Below are 24,354 nucleotides of genomic sequence, written 5' to 3'. Positions count from 1 at the left end.
TGCTACTACCCCACACCAGCTCAGGTTAGGTGGCTTCTTTAGAAAAGAATTGAAAATATTTTTGTGTGAAGAACAAAAAACAGTACAAGGAAGGACAAGGAAAGGCCACTTTAACAGGAAAACTATGGTATGTGAGTTAAAAATGGTTTTGTACTGCCAGTATGTGTTGCTCCACTGGGCAGATGTTAAAGCAACAAAAACTACCTAAAAGATATTTAGTTTGGTGTGCTGGCAGTTGACATTTGTCTTATTCAAATGCACATACAATCCTATTTTTGTTGGAGTCCAGAAAGGTGCCTCTCACTGTATTCCACTTGTATGCTTATTTAGAAATTTTAAAATTGTTTTAAAAAGCAGATTTAACTTTGGCTTACAGTCAACATTCAAAGTAATTTCTACCTTGAATGTAACTAAACTTTTATATATTCATAACTTCAAATTAGTATAAAAACATCCAGAGCTGGAAGAGCACTCACTCTATTATTTCTGGAAATCTAGTTTCTTTCTTGACTTGCCATCTTCCTCTCCTCTTTCACCTATTTATTTCCCTGGAGTTGGCTTATTCTTAATGGTTAACTATGTTTTAGACAGTGCAGCTATTTTTTGAGACTTTACTTTCTGTTAAAACACTGAATCAGAAGTAATACACACTTTTATTTAGATTTTTAATAAGCAAAATTTAAACTTAACAGAAAAACAGCACCTCAACCAGCCTGCTCACACAGATCAAAGCTGAGATAAAATGATGTTAGAAAAAGTTAGAATATTTTTAATGTAAATTCAATTCAGGTAAAGTTATAGTTTGCAGTATCAATAGCCAATTAATACGCATAGGCATATACTCTTTATTACAACCTCAGTGTAATTTCCTCACCTTTTTATGACAATTGTAACACACTCATACTGAGATGCTGTGTGAGATATCACAATATTGTTGTTACTCTTATTAAGCTTTTATTTTTACACTACAGACCATTTTCATATGGCCTCCATACAACCCTTCAGTATTTTCGAAATATTTTTAGTCTTCATGCTACAGGTATGAAGTCTGATTATCAATGTAGTTAAAAGAAACATCTTCCTACCTTTGATTAGGGACCTTCACACAATTATTTGCAGCTCTGTCTCTTCAAAGTTACATGCCATGAGTTAAAGTCTGTAGGTCCAGTTTTCAAATTCCTCAGCATGCAAAAGACTGTACTGATATGATTCAACTAGTCCTTAGGTGATTCAAATGCACTATTAAGTGGTGAAAGCTATTAATTTTCCTTATTCATAGCGGTAAGGTGCAGATAGAACTATTCTGTATTTGGTTGCAACCAAGGCAGATAGAAAAGTTCAAGCTCACTTCTTGAAGTGGGGCATTACATTTAGAATATAGTGAAAACATTGACAAAACTTTACTTTTAAAATGGCCTACATCAGATCCTTAGTTATATGTTGTACATAATATATTGAGGATGATCACAAATATTTTTTGCTGTCTCCACATCAACTAGCAATCACCCTACTCCAAACACATGAGTAAATTAAAAAAAAAAAAAAATCTCAAAATACTAGAAAAGATTTCATTAAATTACTGTGATTAGACTTCCTAGATGCCAAGGGAAATTGGAGTGACCTCTCCATTAGACATTGAAGCAGTCCAAGGATGTGGCCAAGGAATCACTACGGAACAAAATCTAGCATTCCATGACCAAGTTAAAACTATTATAAAAATATTATAAAAATAGGGAACAGTACCACAGTGATAATGGTCAAACTCATCTGGGAGAAACCAAATGTGAATATTGTGTATATATTTACAGTGAGCTGCATTTTTTTCACTAAAACTATTTTAATAATAGACTCTTGGATTATTATTACACACTTAACATAGTTGTTCGGATTAAAGGAGAGAAATGTGAAAAATGTGGGAAGTTTAATGTACATTACCCCTAGATAGATGGACCATTTCTGAAAACATGCTGGAAAGTTATTCAAGGGTATCACAGAAACAGAAATGTGACTGAAAGCAGAAATCACTACCATGTTAACATTTGTCAATCACTACAACCTAGTAGTATCTGACAGACCATAGATTTTTCTTCTTAATAAATACAAGGAAAAAAGGGACCTTGGACTTGAGTTAATGAGGATAGTAGTTCTAGATAGGAATAATCCAAACAAAAGGGAGCTAAGAAATGTGCAAAGTTGCTACAGGTGAATTTTACTCAGCAGTGCAGCATAATTTAGTTGAACAAGGTGTCTTTTAGAAGGGAATTGTATTCCCTTGAATTTTTATAGTTTTGGACATTTACCTGATAAGTGCATCGTCCTAGGCCCCTTAATTCAGAAACATATTTAAAAAATACTTCTGCAATTTTTCACGAACAGACAGGCAGACAGATAAAAGAAACTTTCATCTCTCTGGTGTCAGCCTAAGGAGTGTCCTTTTGCATGGACTCTCAAAAGGTGTCCCAAAGGAAAGATTTGTTTGATATTTTCAGACTCCTACTAACAATGGAGTTGCTATCATACCACAACAGAGTAAGGCTTAATTAAATTCTTTGTGATTGTTTGGTCAAAGTTCAATTGAAGATATTAATGTCAAATGTCCACTCAATGACAGCTTACTGCTGTGCTTAAACAGTGGAGCTAAGAGACAGTGTCAGCTTCTTGCTTTCGATATGCATAAAACAAACTTTGACATTGTATTCCTAATTATGATGGAAGCACACTGGTTTGTCCTTACTGGTTCATAAGAATGATCCGAGCTATGTGTTTGAATATAAAACTGATTCTTGTAGCTTTTATCTATTCAATAAATCATGCTAATAATCATGGTAAGGTCCAACAGTATATTTCAGAAAAGTGTATTAAAAAAAAAAAAAAAGGAAAACAGAGGCTATAAATGGAAGTTCTACAAATAACAGAATCAAATGTCAAATTTAAAAAAAAAATTAAAAGCAAAACTGAACTTCTTAAAATCTTTGTGGATGCTCACCACTGATCAATTTCCTTAAATTAGATATTATATCTAGAACTTTAAGAGGTCTCCAGGAAGATAATAATTGCAGCAAGACACAGCCAAGATTCTGGCCAGAGACTGTACACTAGTTTATCTCCTCCTGCTCAGATGTTTTTTGACTGACTGGGCTATCCTGGAGTTTAAAAGCAGTTACTGACCTCAGAATGACAGCACACGGCGAACAGTTAACCTTTCAGATGGTCATGTCACATTTAAAATTGGAATATTTTTCTGTTTGATTAATTAGGTTGATTTGACAGGCTCTTGAGTAAACAGGATTATTGTATGGCCTGTACACAAGACCATTTAGAAGCTTATGCCGCAAATTTAATTTCTGAAAAAAGTTTTAAAAAATGTGCACTCTCAGCCACCGCACAGATTTCTGATTTAGGCTCTAAGCCTGAACTGCTGTGTTGCCTTGGCAAACTCTCAAAGGCTGCCTTGGTTTCTATTTCTGAAAAATAGTAACACTTTTTAATTTCATGGGAATGTTGTAAAAATTAATTAATTAGAGTCAAGTCTTGGTCACCTGACTCCCCCATGTGCTTCTATTAAAGACAGCGGGGATAATATTTAACTAGTGGGTCTTAAAAGATTCCAAGCATTTTGGCACCTATCCAAGGAAACACTTAAGCATGGCTTTCCTGGACCCGGACCAGACCATTCAACATCTTTCAGGATCAAGTCAAGTGTCAATAAGATGAAAAGCAATATAGACAGACCATGATTATTACTTATTCCCTGCCTGATCCTGAGGGATGGTGAATCTCTCCCTCACCAAGTGATGAGTGCCATCAAGTGAATAGCTTCCTTGTTGCGCTACTTCAGTATGCTCCATCAGACAACTGTAGAAAAAGAACACAAAAATCCTCCACCCCATATCTCCAGGAAATTTACTCTCAAGAATAAAGGGGGTAAGATATGTGAAAGAACACAAAAACCATATCAAGAGATATTTTGGATGTGGATCTAGATGTCTAACTTTAAGAATTTTGGTTTTTATTATGAACATGAGAACTCTAGAATTTAGAGAGCTTTCATCACAACATATTATATGACTTTAAATGGAATTCCCAGAAAAGAAATATTTTTCCCCTTATTTTGTATCAAGATAATTAAATGCATCACTGGTGATCTCAAACACATCTACCCACAGCATCCCAGCCTGTTTCATAATGAATCACATCTGATCCCAAAGTGACCATTCTGCAAAACCCTGTTAGGAAATTAACTGCAGGCCAGGGAGTGGTACTAATCACACAACCAGACAAGACCACAGCTGCCCAGCTTAGCTGTATAACCCTTTTTTCTACTGAACAAACCGGTAAGTTCTTCCTACCGAGTGAAGCTTCTGGTAGAGGCCACACGCGTTGCATACATATCCACCATTTGCATTCTTTCTCCAGAGAGAGGTCTTTGTGGTCAGGCAATTGGCACAAAAAACACCCGAGCCTCTACGTCTCTGAAATAGGGAAGAAAAAGGGAAAAAAACCAGGTCAGAGGTGAGTCACATGAGCTGCGGAGTTAGGACAAATCAACACAGGAGTTTTGTCTCTAGACTGGCAACAATGACAGTGTAAAACCACGCTGCCCATAATGAGGTCAGGTTCAATTGTGCTTAATAGGCACCACTGATTTTCATTATAATTAACCCTAGAGTGATGGATGAGGTGTGTGAAACACCAAAGCCTTTTCAGAATAACAGCTTTAACTTTTTGAACTTCAGGTTTTGTGCATTTAATGATGGTTTCTAAACAGCAAATTCTGAAAAAACCCTTTGGAAGCTGACAGAACATTCCGTAAACTCCTGGTTTCACAACAGATTATTTCTTTTTAGCATGCTTGATTTAAAAGTCTGATTGGTAGCAAGAATTCTGAAACACCACCACTTCAATTAATTACAGTCTGTACCTGCGTCACACTAATTCCTTTAACAGAGATTATACATTATTAATTTAATACATGATATTCAGTTCCACTCTTTCCCACTTCTGAAATCAGTATAAGATACCATATAGTTCTCTTAGACCACTATGAACAAATCAAAGTACAGTATTCTTTAATGAGACCTCTTCTGAGCTTCATTCAAAACCCCAGAAAACACTGTTTTGTCGACGGATAGATTTATTTATTTTATTTTAGTCAGGCAAAGAAGGGTAGAGTACAGCTTTCCTAAATACAAATTGATTTTTAACCAGACTGAGCTGAGCTTTCATAATGATCCAGGAATATTTAAAAGTAGACACGTTTATGAGTATTGCTCGTTAAATTTTTTCTATGCAATAATGATTTCATTAAACTTCTCATTTAAACAAAAGTCAGGCTGTGTTTGCGGGCACAAATATTAATAAGCAGGAAATTGAATTCTTTTGCTTAAAAGAAAATCTGAATTTCAACTCTGTTCCCTTTTTTCAAAGGAAGAAAATCCATATGAAACCTTCAGCATCTAAGATAAGCATGAGTAAGTACAGGAAAAAACAGTCCGGGTGAAAAATACTTTTATTTTAAATTAAAAATTACTAACACTATAAGTAAAAATTTCAAAGTTTCATAAAATTTAAGTAATTTATTTAACTTTAGTTTATACTGTAGAAGACTGGTGCTCATGCCAAAAAAATACAATGGTTATAATTGTACTCTGATACATTTCAAATGGAAAGCTTTCTGCAGACATAATTTTGGCTTCAAGACTGGAACACTTTCTTGGCATTGAAAGGGCATTTGATTCATCGGGTGTTTCACAATGTATCACTAAAAAGACCTGGTGAGCAGCCAGTTCCCTATAGGGTAATTTTTCCATCCAGATGCAAGTGCTATCAGAGGCCCTCGTCAGCTAAACTAATTATGATCTTGCATTTGCTGATGCCTGCTCACTCTAACATTCGACATCCTCCATTAATCATCAATACAAGGAAAATGAATGAAACGTAAAGAAACGAGGGCTGGTAAGCTGCACAGCCATAAAATCTGAAATGAGTGCAATAATTTAACAAGATTGGGGAAATGTTTTTAGTGAGCACAAAGTCAGGCTAACAATTGCCCTTTTAAACCAAGAACACAATTTCATTTGTACAGCAGGTTGTGCTACTTTAAAGTGATACAATAAAATCAAGATTGTCATCAAGATAATCTCTCTCTCGCGCCCTTAAATCACCCCCTATTTTGTCTCTTAAATCAGAAGCAGTAATATATGACATTTTTCTCAATTTGGCAAATGGAAGAACTAAATGGCAGTTGATGTCCTTCAGCAAATATTTAACCAGTTGTGTATATGAGATGCAACTCGTCGTGGAAAGGTGCACTCGTCTACAAGTACATTGAAGGTCCCAATTCTTTTTGTGGCTGGATATCCTTGCCCAGCTTCACCTGGCTGCTGAAATATTTTCCATAAGAGTACAATAAAAGCTCACTAGACTAATCCCAACTTGGTCCACTTGGAGGGCGAGAAGTTTCCAAGCGGAAATGACTGTATATGGCCAGGATTCAGCTATAACTGCAGAACTGTTCCTTTCCATTCCTACTTCTTGTCTGCTGGCCTATGGTTTCTTGTGTGGTGTATTAACCAAGTGGAGTCTTAATCTGAGTCAGTCTTTCCACCCTTTTATTTCTGTTTGTGTTCCTTGAAATTGGGAAATACCCTCTACAAAGTAATGAAAGACTATTAAAACATGGAGAGAGTGGACTAGTTTATATGCTGCATTTCTATATACCTGAATAGGGACAGAAGGTATAATTATACTGAAATCTTCATTGAATGCTATGGTATTAGTATGTCTTTAAAACATCAAAAGCAACTCATTTTTTCTCTTTTTTTTTTTTTTTTAAAGAGAGATCTGATTCAAAATGGACATTAGTTGCAGTGAAATATTACAATGACTATAGCTGACAACAATCTATAAAATACATAGGAGTAGCTATATGTATCAAAATCCTATAGGTCTGCTTATTTACTACTTAAAAACTATTTATCTATTTAAAATGTCAAAGTAGTCCAGCTAAACATCCTTCCCTAAATTTAACACAAAGTATGTAAATTTGACTTTTGTGCTGTTCTAAGTGCTGCATTTTATCTTTTTTACCTTCTCTTATTTCCATATTATTTAAGGACCTTACAGGACAATCAACATTGATAATTTCAATACCAAAGTGTTTCAACATAGCTTACATATACTAATAAATGAAAAATCAAATTATCTCTGGGAAAACTTAAACGCTTGTACTTTGTTGAGCATTTTGGTTATAGATAGTGGGGACATACAACTTTAGAATGTATTTCCTGTCATGAAACAGGACTGTGGTAGAACTGGGCTGAATATTCTTGACTCCTAGAAGACACTAACCACAGAATGGAGCTGCTTGTCAAAAATACACCTCAGAAATTTTGATGATGTCTGCAAGAAAAAATGGAGGGCTTTTTTAAAAGCCTATAATGCCTGTAATCCTCTTATCTTAACTTTTTTTTGCTAGATGTTAATCACCAGTTATAATTCTACTGTTAGTGATGCTACTTCTGCATGAGTCTGGCTTTGCATACTCAGCTTTCGTACTAGTCAATAATACTGGCCAATATTGCTGCTTTTCTGAGTAGTCTTGCAAAGAAACAGGCACTTGAACTGAAACTCAGCAAAGCCTGTGAAACAGCTATGGCCCACAGCCCCCATAAAATGCAGCCATGCACTCAAGTGCTCTGCTAAGCACTACCCCAGCCAGCATTTTCAAGAAATATGTTAGGGAAGCTTTTGCTCTTTTTCTAATGTGAGCTTACTTACCACAGTTAATTTCTTAAATCAGCCTGGTAACATTAAGTCATGGGAGGGTTTGAGCCACAGAAAAAATGTTCAGTCTGTGATCAATGCTAGCTGCAGTGAGCTGCAAATTTCCTTTACATCCCTGGTAGAAAAAGCCAAATAGTAGATACATATTTTAGCCATAACTAAAATATGTATCTACTAAAAGTCAAGCTCTAATCATCTGGTGCCTTATAGCCACTACATTACAATCCCAGATCCTGAAGAGGCCAGTGCTGCAAAGAGCCTGTCTCTATTTCCATTCCAGTTCTGAGGTCTGGGCATTTAATATCACAGTTGTCTCAAATCACATTAGGTTGAAACTTGGCGCACGTTTTTTGTCAGCCCAGATGTACCTTTTTTTCCCCTTTTTTTTTTTCTTTTTTTTCGTACTGAAAACTTTATTTAAATCAGTTCAGCTGTTTATAATTTGGAGAATGGCCAAATTTGGGGGGTGGGGGCAGTTTTTCAGATAACTTTCTAACAAATCTACAGTCAGAGAGGCTTTGCTCTGGGGAAAAAAAGTATGCACACATTTTAGTATTTTTGCAGTAGCAAAGCAACAAGTGGATTATTATTTTTATGTTGTTAAGTTATGAAAGTTTGTGATTATTCACTGAATATGTCTTGCAGAGCTCTCTACTAACTGTTTTCCCTCAGTAAGAACCATGTTGAAAGCATGTAATTGCATAACAACCCTTGATATGCAGAGTATTTACTCACATTTTTTATGGTTTCATATCTTGACCATTTCAAATTGAACAAGTCTGAAACTTGTTATATGCATCTTCAAGCCCGAATGCCCTTTTTTTTTTTTAACTCCTTAAATGATTTTCACTAGTTACCAACACTTCATCGAAACAAGGCAATTATTAGGAGTGTTTTCTGCTAAACAATAAACCAGCAGAAAACACCATAACAAGTAACTCACTCAGCTATCTTGCCAGGATCAGGCTCTTCTCTTTCATAAAAAATGCTTTAGATTTTAAAAGATTGACTCTACATCTCGCATTATTTCAAACTTTGTAGCCATGTAGAAGCATCATTACACTCCATATTATACAAAGAGTATTTTAAAATGAACTTCATGTAGCAAAATCTATACTGCAAAGCACAGCCAAAAGCTCTGCTCAGGAACTGTAACTTTTTAGCTAGCTAGACTAAGCAATGGTGCCTGACACTCTGCTAGTGCCAAATTCATCCTGTTTTCAAACTTTCTGCCAGAAGATGCTTTTAGAAACTCAAATAGGCTGCACAAGCAGCAGCCAAGCATTTTTCTTGCATCACCCTCTTGGTTTTGGACACAGCAAAACTTATCTTACTGCTGATTACTTTCACTTTCCCATCACAAAACTATGATATGATGAAGCCTGAGTGGATTGTTTTACCATCTCTGGCCTCCCTACCATGCCAGAAACAGAGCACACTGTAATCATGGCTCCATAACAGGAGGTGCAGAGAAATCATAAATGTTTCCCAAGAATAAGCATATGCCTGACATATTTCCAACTATGAAGACGGGCAACACAACCATATACACCTCACTGAAAAAAAAATGCAAAACACTGTGTCTGGATGCTCTCTGGCAACACGGGAGGTCCAAAATGGGAGCTCCGGGTAACCTGAACACGCAGTTCAGTATGAGCCAGGTAACTTACTGCAGAGAGGAACAATTGTAAGCAGCTGGTCTCACACCTTTAATCGTTGGGCTGCTACCACAAGGCTCAGAAAAACAGTGTAATGCACTTGTGGTTGCATCTGTCTTTGCTGTGTTTGCACTGCCATGAGTATGAAAGAGTTTCTTGTTTCACATCTGCTAGGTCATCCCTGTTTTGTTCTCTTAACATAATATTGATTATCTTGAATTTTGGTGAGGCTCAGATTAACTGAAGTTTAAAACATGAATAGAGAGACAGCATCTGGGTGCCGGAGTAAGTGCTACTTGCTCCTGTTAAGATGGCAAAGGAATCTTTCAGCCCTCATTTCTTTTGGCTGCCGAGGTACTCAGACCTCTCTCTATCAGTTAAATCAAAACTGCTTTATCTCTCAGCTATGAAAACAGACACAACTATGTCTCTGTAAAGTTTCACATTTTAAAAATTCAGTTGCTTTTGCTGTAACTATGTCTAAATTTAAAAGAAAATCGCCGGTTTTCTTCCCTTTATAACCTAGACGGCTTTCAGGAGTAGACCAGGCACAGCAAATTTTTGTCCCTAAAGCATAAGTTGTCAGAAAAAGAGTAACACAAAACACCGAGTTTTAAAATAGAAGTTGTTTTCAACCTTAACTATTAGTTAGCAGATGCCTCTTTAAGTCAATTCAATGTGCCAAATCCAAACTGTTCATCTAAGACATTTTCAAGAACAATTGCACTAAAGAGCTGTATTTGAAAGATGCATAAGAGAGAGGTTAGGAAAAACAAAGTAGAAAGAAAGTAAAAATGCCAAGAGGAAAGTCAAAATTACAGATTTAATTCATATAAAGAGTTCTGTGGAATTTTTAATGCTGTATCGTGACAGCATTTTTTTATGATATATGCTGTATTATAAACTTTTAATGAGAGGAATCAGGGGGGTTTTAGAGAGATAAAAAAACCCAGACAGTAAATTAAACATTACTGCTAGTGCAGCCTTTCAGAATCCTATCCCCGATCCCTTAGGGAGAGTAAATATTTTAATGTGCATGTAAACTGCAATTATTTTTTTATCAGCAGCAAAAATGAAGATGAGTAGATTTTGTCCCAGCTTTTGAAGCATTTCCCTGTATTTTGTAAAGCTACCTTAGAGACATGGCATTCACTACTCAAAAAAACCCCAACTCCACCCCAAAAAACAGGCAGCAAACTACAATCTTTTTATGTCTTACTGAGCAAGAATGATTTAGTAAGATACTAGTTTAGGATGCTGTGATTTCTGCCAAAGTAAAGCAATGGCTATTAAATTAAGAAAAACGCAACTATGAAAAGAGGCCATTAAATCACTGGCTGGAACTCTTCACCTCCTCACCTTTACATCCTCCCTCAATCTACAGCTGACCCAACCTTTGCCACTGTGCTGGAAGGGACCTGGCTTTGGAGACCACCTTGAGCCAGAGCCTGAGGTTTGAAGGCAGAAGTTTGCCATCACTCCCATCATCTCTTAATGGCCATACGCAACTATGGGATTACTTGAATAATCATAATACACTTTACAATGATTTATCAATTTTCATTAACTCAAGCATTTATCAGTGGAAATTATGTAGTTCAAACTATATCTTCTTGCAGTCCAAACAGGTATGGGCGGTAATTTCACAGTTTCCCCCTCAAGATCTGCAGTGGCACAAATATGAAACAAAAGTTTTTTCTGCTGGTTAGATTTCCTTGTCACAGTTAGTGGTAGTTAATTTTTAAACAGTATGTGTTAAAAATGTATGTGATCTTCTGTTGGGCTAAATACATACACACAGATTAAATAGATACATATATATTTATTTATATGTACTATTATTTATGAATTTATACCACATATTAACTATATGAGGCATTTGTAATGAACACCAAAAAATATTTTCTGGTAAAACTACATATTAGTCTGGTTTAAAAAGACCTAAATATTTATTTAATCATTCTTCACGAAGTATGATTTTTTAGAAACCAGTTGCCTTCAACTGCCTTTTACTAGATACAATGTATTTTTATGGTCTTAAGCCTTCAACTTACACAAGGTGATCATCATTAAATCTCTTCTAATGCCTTAGCAGTTAGCACACTATGGGGTATGAGATTGCTTCTGGTCTATTTTGCCACAGACTACCAGCAGTATGACAGAGACTTCCATGGAAGCCACTCAAACATTTATTTTTTAAGGTTTTATTAACACCAATAGCAAAAAGAAAAAAAAGCAACCTGGAAACCTGCGTTTCCCGCACAAGAATGATGTCACTTTACAGCAACTGAAACCTATTCAAGAGGAATAGAAATCCTGCCTCCAATAACTCACCGAGTCAATTACACAGGAAAGTACTGTAATGGGCTGTCCCCCGTCAAACAGCTCACGTACACCACTTCCTTCTCAATTACCAACTTGTCTGCATTGCCATCTGTAAAAACGAACGCATACCTTGTGCTGCCAGTTTCTGCTCTTGCACTTCCATTAGTGGAACTGGCTGCAGCTGCTCAAGAAGAAAGCCCTGATTGTCTTTGTTTTCCCTCCATATAGCACCATTTTTCTCCTTTCCTCCTGCACCTCGGCTCAAGGTAATGCATTACCTTTGTTGAGGTGTGCTCACAAGTCTTTAAAATAAAGTCTGCCTAAACTTGTGTACTGTTATCTTTTCACAGTTTCTCACCCAACATAGTAAAAAGCTGCCAGCAGCATCTCTTAGCATCTTTGCCAGAATTATGGAGTTAGTATCTCAACAGGTTTTATCAGTCCTTTTTAGGTACTGCTGTAAAAATTGCTAAATTGCTGGATAAACACTTTCCCACTTTTCTAAATCAGCTTGAACACTCAAGTAATTTTAAAACAGTACTTATATGAAGCATTAAAAAACGAGATTAAAAAAGAAGTTCAATATATTACCTACAAAAAAATGGTTAGGTAGACACATTAGTGTTCAGAAGCAGGGCAGAGGGAGCCTGGTTTGGGAACTGTGATCCTGGCCCCTAAATCTTTCTCTGCTTGCATTTTGCTGCAACAGATCCACACAGCAGCTCCAATGCTGAATGGCTGCTTGAAACCTCAGTGCTCACATGCACAGATTGCTGCTCCTTCCCAAACACCGTGTGCTTCCAAACGCACTCAGCGTTTGTTAGAGAACAAATCTAAGTCGTTTGGAGTCTCTTGCATTTTAGTTTCAATTTATAAACACAACATAAAATGGTAAAAAATGTATAAAATTAGACTACTCTTCTTCTTCTAAGTAACTAGCTAAAAGTAGTATTCTCAGAACTAAGCACACTGAAAGAGACTGGAAATGCCTCTGACTCTTTTATTTCTTGGCCCTAAGCAAAACTACCCAACCTTTCCTGTCTAAAATGGTGACTCTAAATCTATAGTTAGACTTTTCTATAAACTGACTGACTTTCTGAGATAAAGAGTCATTTTTGAAGGTGCTTAAACATGGAATTAGGTGCTTAAGTTTAGGCATCAATATCGGAGGATTTATGTTTGAGAAAGTACTCCATGTATCCCTTCTTATGAAGTAATCTCACTCATTAAATGAACAGACAAAACTGGAGGAAAACTACGTCCACAATTCCTTAAACACCCCTACTTTGACATGGCAGGAGCAACAGACTGCTTTTGCAGATCTCAGCTACGAGCCAGTATGTAACTCTACATGTGATAGTAATTGAGGGTCCCAATCCCACAAGTGCTCTGCTGTAAGCATGAGCACAAAGCTGCTGGAGTTCTCAGCTTCTGGCATCTGTTCCCACTTCCACAGAAATCAGATGGGCAAAATTAAGTTTTGAGGAAAAAAAAATCACAGACATTTAAAAAACATTCCCTGACCTTATTAAAGCCCACGTGATCTCTATTTATACAGAAAATGGCTCAGAAAGCCAGCAGCTGAGAGGAGGAACTCTCATTTGTAGATTTTGGCTGAGGGCTGCCAAAATCAGCAGGGGAAAGGCTCCTCAGGGGTAAAAATTTCAAAAGCCATTAAGAGTCTTAGATGCCTCAGTCCCACTGACTTTTGATCACCTACATCCTTCCAAATTTGCACTCTCAAATCTGGAAACTACACTGGAAGAATAGCTTGTAATTCAAAGGATTTGAAAAAAAAATGGGGATCTAAAGTTTTCATAGGAGTCTTCAGGACTCAGAGAGGAAATGTCAATTAGGTGTCTACTCCTTGGTGAAAATTGGTGAGGTAACATTTACCTGTTACTTGTACTTTAAAATAATTCCCCTTAGAACTATTAATTTTATTTATAGAAAAAATGTAACAAGAAAATGTTTCATATGGGCAGCTGTAGCTCACATACATGTTCAGGAACTGAAGTAACTATAATTTGAGTCTCATGCAGTCCCCATGAGAAAGCTGTTCCTAGAGTGGGATCCAAAGCAGACTATGTCCACCTATTATTTTCAGTACACTTAGGACTGTAGTCTTGCTGCAGATCTTGTTACGTGCTGTTTCTACAATGACTTCAGTTCAGAAAAATCAACATTTGCCAACCCATACCACACAATTACCAGAGTTATTTCCTATTGTGAGCTTAGGGAGAAACTGTGGTATCCCAGACACCACGGTGTGGTAAATATTGAAAATTAGTGGCCTTTTTATAATGGACATTTTCATCTAATCCAATCCATTCCAAACACTTCCAGTTAACAAGACAATAAGGCAGAGATTTTGTCTAAATGGTTGGTTCTAACATAATGATCATATTCTGTTCTGTGATACCACTTTGAACAAAAATATTTGATGGCTTCCTTTTTGATAGCTTTAAGAATTAAGAATGGACTAGAGATGTGATCAACCTCAGTACTCATTTAGGGAGGTAGCTCCTGAAAATGAAAAGAGGAGGAAAAAAAAAAAAACCAAAACAACTACTCCATATTTGTTTGGGTTGTCTTAAAGCTGACCCATCTCAAAGTGCCAAGTCCCTCCTGGCTGCTCTAGGCAAAGAGCTGCCAACAAGTCAAGGGAGGTGATGCTCTTTCCCTCTGCTGAGCCCTGGTGAGGCCACACCTGGAGCATCATCTCCAGTGCTGGGCCCACCAGTACAAGAAATACCTGAATGTATTGGTGCTTCCACTGAAGCACCACAGAGATGATTAAGGGACTCAGGCATCTGTCATACAAGAAGTGGTTTAGAGAGCTGGGATTGAGCAGCCTAAAGGAGAAGGCTGAGGGGGATTTATCAATATGTACCTGATGGGGGAAGGAAAGAAGACGGAGCCATGCTCTTCTCAGTGATGCTCCGTGAGAGGACAAGAGGCAAAGGCACAAACTGAAATACAGGAAATTTCATGTGAACATAATAGAAAAATTTTGTTACTGCGAGGGTTGTTGAACAGAGGAGCAGGTTGCCCTGAGAGGCTGTGGAGTGGAGTGTGTGTCCTTAGAGATACTCCAAACTGACAGGACATGCAGCTGAGCACTGTGCTCTGGCTGACCTTGCTCTGGGCAGTGGGGTTAGACTACATGATCTCCAGAGCTGCCTTCCAGCCTCAACAATTCTGCAAAACTTTCTTCAGTGAGAGGCTGTACACTGCTTGTCACTTTTCTGTTCTATTTAGTTCTATCCATTTTAGCCTTAATTGCTATTCATTTGTGTTGAAACAGAAAATATTTTAAAATTTCATGGATATAAAATGTATTAATTAGAATAGACCAGACCAAATTTTACAGATTAGAGTCTGTACAACTATACAGTTAATAAAAATGGAGAAATCTACTTTTAAATTTCACTGTAAATAATTTCAGAACGTTTACTAGCAACTGAGCAAAGTATCTAACATAGGTTTTACAAAAATTATTCACTGCTTGCTCTTTCCTATCAAGATCCTAGTGCTTACTTGTAAATGAGAGTCAATATACCCTCTTGTATATGTTTTTTTCCTTAAAAATACCATTAAGATGAGAAGAAGAGAACAACTGTTCTACATTTTGGAGACATTTCTCCTTAAATAGTGTTTATGTACTGCAAGCATCTCTTCCATAAACAAACCAGGTCTTTGGAACAAGTGGACACAATCTCTGAAGAATCTTTACCAGCTTCTATTTCTGGTACATGATGCATTGTGAATTTTAGGCCAACATGGGCATATGGTATCCTAGTTTGATAGGAAACATTTCATGGAATTCAAGACAGAGTCACAGCATAATGACTCGAGACCTTAAAATCTGTGATATAACACAAGGTTAAAAAAAAAAAAAAGGAGAGAGACGAAAAAAAATAAAAACAAATATTTCCTGATATAATACTAGAGGGAGTAGGAAAATGTAAAAGCACAAGAAAAAGAAGTCATAGTAACTGGTGTCCACAAAGGAATACTTCTTTTACCATTAAGAAGGTGGTTTTTAAATTGCTTAAGACACCAGCTTCAAAATCTGCATTGTCAGAACCAGACTGCATTTCGCCAAAGGAATTGTTTCTAATTGTTTCTGCAAGTGGCAGAGAAAGCCTACTGCTGGGGGCAGTCATTCTCTGAAATGGCACAAGCCTGACAAAAGCAGTATGAGACAAGCACGTAACTTAGCGGGGTTTTCCAGGAGTTCTGCATGCCGAGGACGAAATGTACCCACCCTGTCACACACTCAGCCTTCAGTTCAGCGTGCTGTGAAGAACTAAAAAATAGCTTTCAAGAAATCAGGCACTAGGCTGAAGAGAGGCATAACAAAAACTGTCCTGCCAGCCCACAGTTACCTTATTTTTCACATCCTTTGGAGTCTTCTCAAAAGAAGCTGACTGCACAGAAATGCCTTGTAAAACAAGCCCTCTGCTTCCTTTCTGAAGTGGCATCAGTGAAACAGCTCTTGCAACCTCACTCACAATGCTGTGACTGCATCCATGTGTAACTGTGAGGCAAAGACCACTGCACTGCCTACATGTCTTCATGTGCTACGTGCACATCTTGGACACGGACTCAAGGAGGAACTGACCGGTCCTGTTCTACTAGTCGGTTTTTCAGACTTTAGGTAAAAAATGTCAGGAAACAGTTTCCCTTTTACCTTCCACCTGCTTGTATCACAATTCATCTGATTTTGAAATCAGCCTCTGGAAGGCCCACATACACAACTTTGAAATAAAAAGAAACCTTTATATTTAACATACTGTATGAAATCATAGCTGATACTTCTGAACTGTCTGTATTCAAAGCCCTTTGTGTCTTACTGACAGAACAAAAACTCTGACACTCTTAAGAATTCCCTTTTCAATTTAATACATGTTTTACTTAACAGTGAATGTCAAATTGTTTTTTCTCCCTTTCTTTATCTTCATCACCTACTGGAATCTTTAGAAGTGAGAAGGAAAAATACGTACACCAGAAAGGAGCACATTTATAATGACATGCCTTTTTTCTAGGAGAAAAAAAATAACTTTCCATTTCATCAGCATCTTTGCCAAAAGCCCTCTTTCAGGAACTGAAAAGAGAAGGGACTTTATTTCCTACATATATTTTACAGGAAACATTTTTTGGTTCTGTGTCATGGACTAGGATTTCACACCTTAGTGGCTAGTCATATGGAAATGGACATGACTGTGGAAACTTCATGGCTGTGAAACCCTGATAGTAAAATCAGCAGGAAGATGAGGAAGGTGTGGGGAACACTGAATGATTCATGCAGTAACAACCTCTGGACCCTTTGAGGAGATTTTGAGATGGCTGCCAAAGCTACCTGACTATGACCAGCATCTTGGACCCTCTAAAGCAGGCTGCAAATCTGGACACGATACAGGAGGAGTATTGCTCTTTTGAAAAATACCCACATATATAAGTGGATGTGACATGTATGGATTTTTATATGGAAAGATCTTTCCAAAATCAGGTTGCTATTCCCAATGATTTATAGCTCCCAAAAATAATTTGTAGCATATAAATACTGGGCCCTGTTTCCTTTATTAATAGCAGCCTGAGTTAATGAAAGAACAGCTTCCAGAGTTACCGTAAGCAGTGCAAAGAGAAGCAACTTAGCTACAACACTCAACAAATCAGTATTTTGCACTTAACTCTTCCATTGCCAAATCAAAGGTAAATACTTTCCTGTTTCATACCCAGTTAACTCCACCTACTGCATAAAGCACAAGGAGAGCAGAAGATACTAGAAGACCTACAAGGTTAGTGCTGGTTTGATGCCAGTCTGTTTTAGACAAAGAAGAAGAAAAGAAAACAACTAAAAACTGACTGCACCAAATTTGATTTTTGCTATGGTAAGGGCAATTCTTGGCTGATTTTACTACGGCCTTGCCACCTACCTTTGGAGCCCTGGCATATGTGTGGCACTACCAGGGCAGACACAGTAGACTTATCTTGAAGATGACCTGCATAATTTTGCATTTCAGGAATGACAGGCCAATCACTGTAGCACAGACCGTCTGCACAGCCAGAGCTGTGATTTCTACTACATTTCAGTGATTAATGGCCTTGTAATGGAATACAAGTTTCCTACAGAATGTTGTAATCTCCCTACAAATTTGGCCTTGTCTACTATTTACTGGCAGGTTGTAGGAGCAGCAGAGATCAGCGCTGCTCAAAGGACTGGGTGCAGTCCCAGGTACAGAGGAGTAGGGGCAGGAAGGAGCTGGGCAATGCACAGTGCAGTTGGGCAGGACTGTCACCATCAGCTGCCGGCCCCAGAGGGTCCTCTGAGAGCTCCTAAAGAGTGCTACTCCCATGGCAGGGACAAAGGAAACATTGGGAACCCCTACGATTGGCAGTATCACTCAAAAACTAGAATGAGCCATTTTAAAGATGTATCAGCCTTAAAAATGCCTAATCTCAGTCCTCATTTTGAAGAGTTCCTGCAGGAAGTATTTGCATACACGCGCGCACACACACACACACAATGTTAGCAACATTGTGTTGCTAAGCCAAGCAACTCACGCATTTATGGGCCATTTTTTAAATCCAGTGCAGTCTGTGGATCATGAGTCACGCTGTCCCTTTCTTACGCAAAAGTCCAAACAGCTACAAAGAGCGAGAATGAAATTCCTATGTTTGTAACAGCAGTTACTCACAGGAGGCAAGATGGGGATCCCCCCTTGTTTATGCACAGGGTCACATAAGATTATAGGACTATTTAAGAAGTAAAGTAATACCAAAAAAAAAGAGAGAAAGAGTCTCAGCATCTGACTTCAGAAGACATCACTATGTTCATTAGTGAATCAACAGAAAAAGTTAGCAATCACCTAGTGAAAGAGCTTTAGCCACTACCTCTTCAGAGTTTATCCATAAAACATTGCTATCCTGTATAGAATAAACAACTACCAGGAAATCTACTACTCATATTTCTATATTCCAGTATTTTTAAAACGCACAATCCTTTTCATGCATGAATATCTCTTAATGTGTCTGCTGGAGATTCTGTGCTTCGCACGGACTAGCAAAAGGGGATGTTGGATGATGTTTTTGTTATGCTCTTAAATTCTAACAGATTTCAGTAATAATTCTGACCAACTAGTGTATTCCGGACTTTATAACCCATCTTTCTTTTTCCACTTCTTCCATAAACCAGCCAATTAATAAAAAAAATAGGAAGAAAATGTGTGTGCAATGGATGGCAGAGCATACAAAACAAAGAGGTGGACAAATAATATAATAGTTGGGAATAACAAGCAAAGATGTTAACATTAACTAGGTTTACTTTTCACACTATTTAAATACAAAAAAATAAAGTAAGAAGTTTCTGTATTTTAGTCTCAGCCAATTTTGGGCCACACTGAATGTTAAATAAACTGTTATTTAATCAAATACAGGCATATTAGTCTCACTCCTGCTGACAACTTCAATTAGAATATTTTTGCTTCATACAAAAAAAAAAAAAAGAAAAAAGAAAAAGCTCATGATCTTTAAACTACTATGGCTTCTGCACAACATCTGGTTACAATTTTTTATATATTCAACCATCAAACTTCTATCTCCACAAAACAGTTTACTCAAGATTTGTTTTAATTATCCTGCATTTCAAGCTTCATATGGCTTTGAAAAGGGGGTGAAAGGATCGCTCATGATGCAGACAGATGCAAACTAAAAAGGGCTATACACTGAAAGATGATTTTGAAACAGTTTTTAAAAATGAAAAAATCCTTTCTATCATTGCCAGGAAACAAGTGCTCCTTTAACTATTATATTACACAGTACCTCTTGGCTTGTTCATTAACAATTTTAATGGTTTTTCAGTTGGATTCTAGGATTAAGGCAACCTTTATTAGCACTTTTGCTCGAGTCATAAAAGTTGCAAATACATATTTTCTCATTTTCTAGCCAGTGCCACAGTGGGAACACTTTATCTCTAAAAGTCCTAGTTTATAAAAGAATACATAGCAAAGAAAGTATCTGAATGTGATAAAGTAGAAATAAGAACTAATTTCATAGCAGCACAGAAAAGCCTCGCTCACACAACAACAAGAGAAAAAAAAAAAGAAAAAAGTTACACTGTATTTTAAGCATGGAAGAGATTTAATTTATTTTCATGAGCCGATTCACCTGTGTAAAGTCAAGCTCATGCATAAACTTTTCCAAGACTGGACCTAAGATAAAAATTAAAAAAAATGCCTAGGGCTCTGGTTTTATTAAATGTTTGAGCCTTAGGCAGCCAAAGAGACGTAACTGTATTTTTTTTAAATGAGTCTTGGGGTACTACACCAAATCAATGAGTCATCACTCCAGATAGAAACTGTTTGTCTTGTTGTGGTGGAATCACTGTAAACTTTGCAGGATATGAAACTTTTTATTCATTTATTTGCATTACATATATGGATTAATGGGAAAACATTATGGAAAGTTGTTATTCATTTTATGAGGTAACTGGTTTGAAATTCAGTAAATTAAACACCTTTTTCCTGTTTTTCAGTCACTCAGCACCCATCATTCCAAGACAGGATATTCAAGGAAGCTTCAGGTTTTGATTGTTTTTTTTTTTTTTTTTGAGGCTTCTTCGGACTCAAAGCATGGATTAGCTTAAACATGAATGGTCATCTTTTATTTTTTTTCTTTAAAAATGCTTCAAAGAAGACAGCAAAGACATAGCTGCAAGAATGTAAGTTAGAACCACAATCAGCATATAAACAATTGTGTTTTACTGACTTCAGCTCTCAGACAAAAACTCTCTTGAGTTTGGTACTGGATCAATAAATGTAGCCTTCTTTAACATTTATTTTTAATGTAGAAACTTTGAGTACTAAAGAGAGCCAGGAGTTACAATTTGATTTTGGTTCTGTGAGACATTCTGATATTAAACTCATAATACAGCCTTGTCTCTGAATCAGTGACGACCAGCCTCCAAAGCATATAGAATACACTCATGAAAAAAAAACACCAACCCTTTTCAATCCATGGCCAACTATACCAAAATGAGTCTAACCCCCCTCCCACTACTTCAGTTAGTCAGGAGGACCTCTGAGCAGGCCATCTCACTGAACTCCAGGCATTGCCTCCACTGGGACAGCAAGGACTGCCGAAACACTTCCCTTGTGTTAGAGTAATATTTGACACTTTGCTTGCAACTAGGAACAGGAAAATACAGAAGAATGCAAAACTCTAAGACCAGGTACATCACTGATAAAAAAGTCAACATTTGTCACAAAGCGGTGGTTGCCACAGAGCATGATGATAGAGATGAAACTGTATTTTCTCTTAACGAGCCTCACATCCTCAGGTTCAAAATCCTGAAGTTCCCTGAAAGACATTACTGATTCCTTGGGTTACAATTACCACCCCAGCCTCTCAGGAAAGCTGGGTTCATGCAGGTTAAAGTAAGGAAACATGAATTGTCACTATCCTCACACAACCTGCAAACAAAGGGCTTCAGTATTCCCTGCCATCTTTTATTTCAGGTATGAAGAGCAGGAATGCAACTCAGAATAAAAAAAAAAACCCCAGCGGCGAAAGCTATTGCATGTGCACTCCCTGCACACAATCCCCACCAACAATCCCAGGGTACATTTGGAGTGTGGTGGGAATTCAGACACGCGATTTTGATTAATGTTAATGCAAGACGTGTGGCCAAATCCCTGTACACTACTTTGAGAGCTTATTCTAAAATCAAAATATAATTAAGGTTGCAACACAAACCGAATAAGGCAAGGAAATGACACTTCATTAGTAACCTGTTCATTATGAGTACCATAGGTAACCTGTTGCACAGTGTGGTACTACAGTAATATGTTTTAAGTGTTTATATACCACCATTGTCAGGTGATCAGGAAAAAAATGGTAAAGACATCCAGACACACTAAAAACAAAGGTTAGCTTCTGCAACTATATAAAGTATATAAATGACTTTACATTATTTAGTTGTGGTACTGGATCGCAAGATTTGAGTCCTCTTCCCAGTGACGTGGGAGACCAGCACATTTATTCTCTTTGTATATTTATACTAATGAGCAGCCATGCATAATACGACAGACTGTCAGTAGAGAGGAGATGAGGAGGGAGTAGGAATGCATATGAGGTGTTTCTGTATAGTCAAGCTCATAGGTAATAGATAAATGATCTAAAGACTGTTTCAGTTTTCCCCTTTGAGTAAATCTGTATTCCAGATCTTTATAATTGTGAATAGCAAATTTGAACTCTATAGTGAGAAAGGGTAACATGCATGGGAAGAGGTCCTTCGTTCCTAACACTGCTTTTGCTGATGAGTGAAAGGGGCATTTTTGTGATCATTCCCTTACTCCTGCTCTACAGAACGCTGACAAGCCAGTTTTGGTTTGGGTCTTTTGGTTGGTTTTTGTTTGTTTGTTTGTTTGTTTATTGATATTATTACTATTACAATTATCAACAACATTATTATTAATATTATTCCTCTGGACCGTGGGCCACAGTTTTCATCTTTTTCCATCACACAAAAGCCAGTGGAAAGAGGAGTTCTCTGAACTCTCTCCTGGAGGCAAAAGGAGCCTTTTTACTAAAGCTCAGTAGAAGCTATCAAAGAAGCTAATGGCTACGGCTTACAATCTGCAATGGACTCCTTTTATTGTCTTTGTCCCGTAGAAAGAATAAAGTGGTTTTGTGTGTGCATGTGTGTGCATGGAGAATGCAGAGGAAAGAGAGGAAGTGAGTACTGATAGCAGTGATAGTCTGCTGTGCTTTACAGAACATGGAGATCTTATAGTAGCAAGCAGGCATGGCTATATCTGAGATTAAGCAACTTCCCATATCACTGCTAAAAGCAAATGAGATTACAGACCCAAAATACAACTCAGTCCTTCATGAAAGATTTAGGATTATTATCAGAAACCTCAAGTATTTTGTGCTGCCACTCTGACATGTGTAATGTTGTTGCTAGCAATAAATTCAAAGCTTTTAACGTACGTATTACAAAACAAAATCTGAGAAAAAGAACTGCTGTTTAATGGAAAAATATTAGGGCAATAAGTGTTGATCTTTATTACACATTTATTCACTATACTCCTTGCCATACTTCTAGCAAGCTCAGAAGAGAGACTACTAAGATAAATTCGTCTTGCATTCTGTAATATGACTTTACAAGCACATTTGGTAGACTCACATAAAATGTACAAGTAAAATTATCTAAATTATGAACAAGATTTTTTTCTTTTAAAAAGTCATTGAGTATGCCTTATATAGCTCGGTTTTTCTGTAATATTACGGTCCCTTTAAAAGTGGATTAGAGGAATACTGTCTTCTGACATAGAGCAAGAAGCAGGAGTGTGCAGACAGCTCAGAGGATGTAATTTTTTCCCTCTAACGTAAAAAGATGTGTGAAGTTACTATGGCTCTTCAAAAAGGCTGAGTAATTGAGCCTGGTTATGGTCTCATTAATGTGCAAGTTTCATTTATCACCTTTTTTCTTTGTGGATTATGTGCATTTATTCATCAAGACTTGTGACACATGGTTTTCATTTGTTCTGTTCAGTGCTTCTTTTTAAATCAGTTTGTATTAGATTGTAAGACACAATCGAAAGTAAATCACACTAACCTCCTGAAAAATAGAAATGAGAAAATTTCAGCTTTAAAAAATAATTTACAATTAAATGCATTTTCACTTTCTTTTTGTGCTCTTTGCATGCTTTTCTTTTAAGTAAGTTTAATAACACATTTATGCAGTTAGTCATAACATAAAAAGAGCAAACAAAACAATGTACACTGAATGGGAGATGTAGATGTCTAGCAAATTCATTATTACAAAAAGTAATTGATTTTAATTCATGTAAGTGACAAGAATAACACAGGCTAGGTCTTTGCCTGCTGATCTACAATATCCTTGATAAGTTGTACAGTTTAATAACGAGACATTCTCATATAAATTTCCCTCTGCCTTCCTTTTTTACTTTGCTTTTCTGAAATATGTATCTCCTCAAATACTTCCATTCTGTGTGTCACAAGCAAACGCCAAAAATAGAGAAAGAGAGATCTGATAAAGATAAAGCATGACAAAAGTTTCACGGATAATTGCCTTCACATATCCAGTTCAGCTCTCATCTCTCCTAATTAGCCTCATTACCATACCTTAAGACAGACCAGCAGTCACTCAAACTCCCTGTTTTTTTTGTCAAAACTATTGCTGACAGGCAAATGGACAACACATGCACTGAGCGAGTCTATTCTAGACTATTCTTTTACAAGACTAGCCTCCAGCAGAAAACACAAAACAATAGGTCTTCTATAAATGTATAATGAAAGTATACATACAGTGGGTGCATACTCAATAAATTATTGTTCTGTTCATTGCTCCATCATCTCTTAAAATAAGGACAATAAAAAAGAAAAATCATTCTCATACACTATCATTCTCCAGAATATCGAGGAGATCAAACCATTGCAGTACTTCACTATGACTGATAGAGACTTTAAGAACAGCCTCACCACAGTGGCTGGAAAAAAAAAAAAAATCACTTGAGTGCTGTAAAGTTTGACTGTGTCGGTGCGGTGCTGCTTT

General features: G+C 37.0%; 1 protein-coding gene across 7 annotated transcripts in view; it reads right to left on the bottom strand.

The window, feature by feature from the left end:
• TRPS1 (transcriptional repressor GATA binding 1) overlaps positions 1-24,354 on the bottom strand; it is a 217,464-nt gene that overhangs the window by 7,080 nt on the left and 186,030 nt on the right. For all 7 annotated transcript variants that reach the window (XM_027892751.1, XM_027892746.1, XM_027892753.1 and 4 more), the window contains one exon: positions 4,350-4,472. In XM_027892751.1, the coding sequence (XP_027748552.1) occupies positions 4,350-4,472 (123 nt within the window). The remainder of the gene's footprint in view (positions 1-4,349; positions 4,473-24,354) is intronic.

This window comes from Empidonax traillii, unplaced genomic scaffold, assembly GCF_003031625.1.
Source record: "Empidonax traillii isolate 1590-97213 ecotype Southwest subspecies unplaced genomic scaffold, ASM303162v1 scaffold366:size559255, whole genome shotgun sequence".
Classification (NCBI taxonomy): Eukaryota; Metazoa; Chordata; class Aves; order Passeriformes; family Tyrannidae; genus Empidonax; species Empidonax traillii.
Note: the sequence above shows the minus strand (reverse complement) of the source record. Positions and strands in the feature narration are given on the sequence as shown.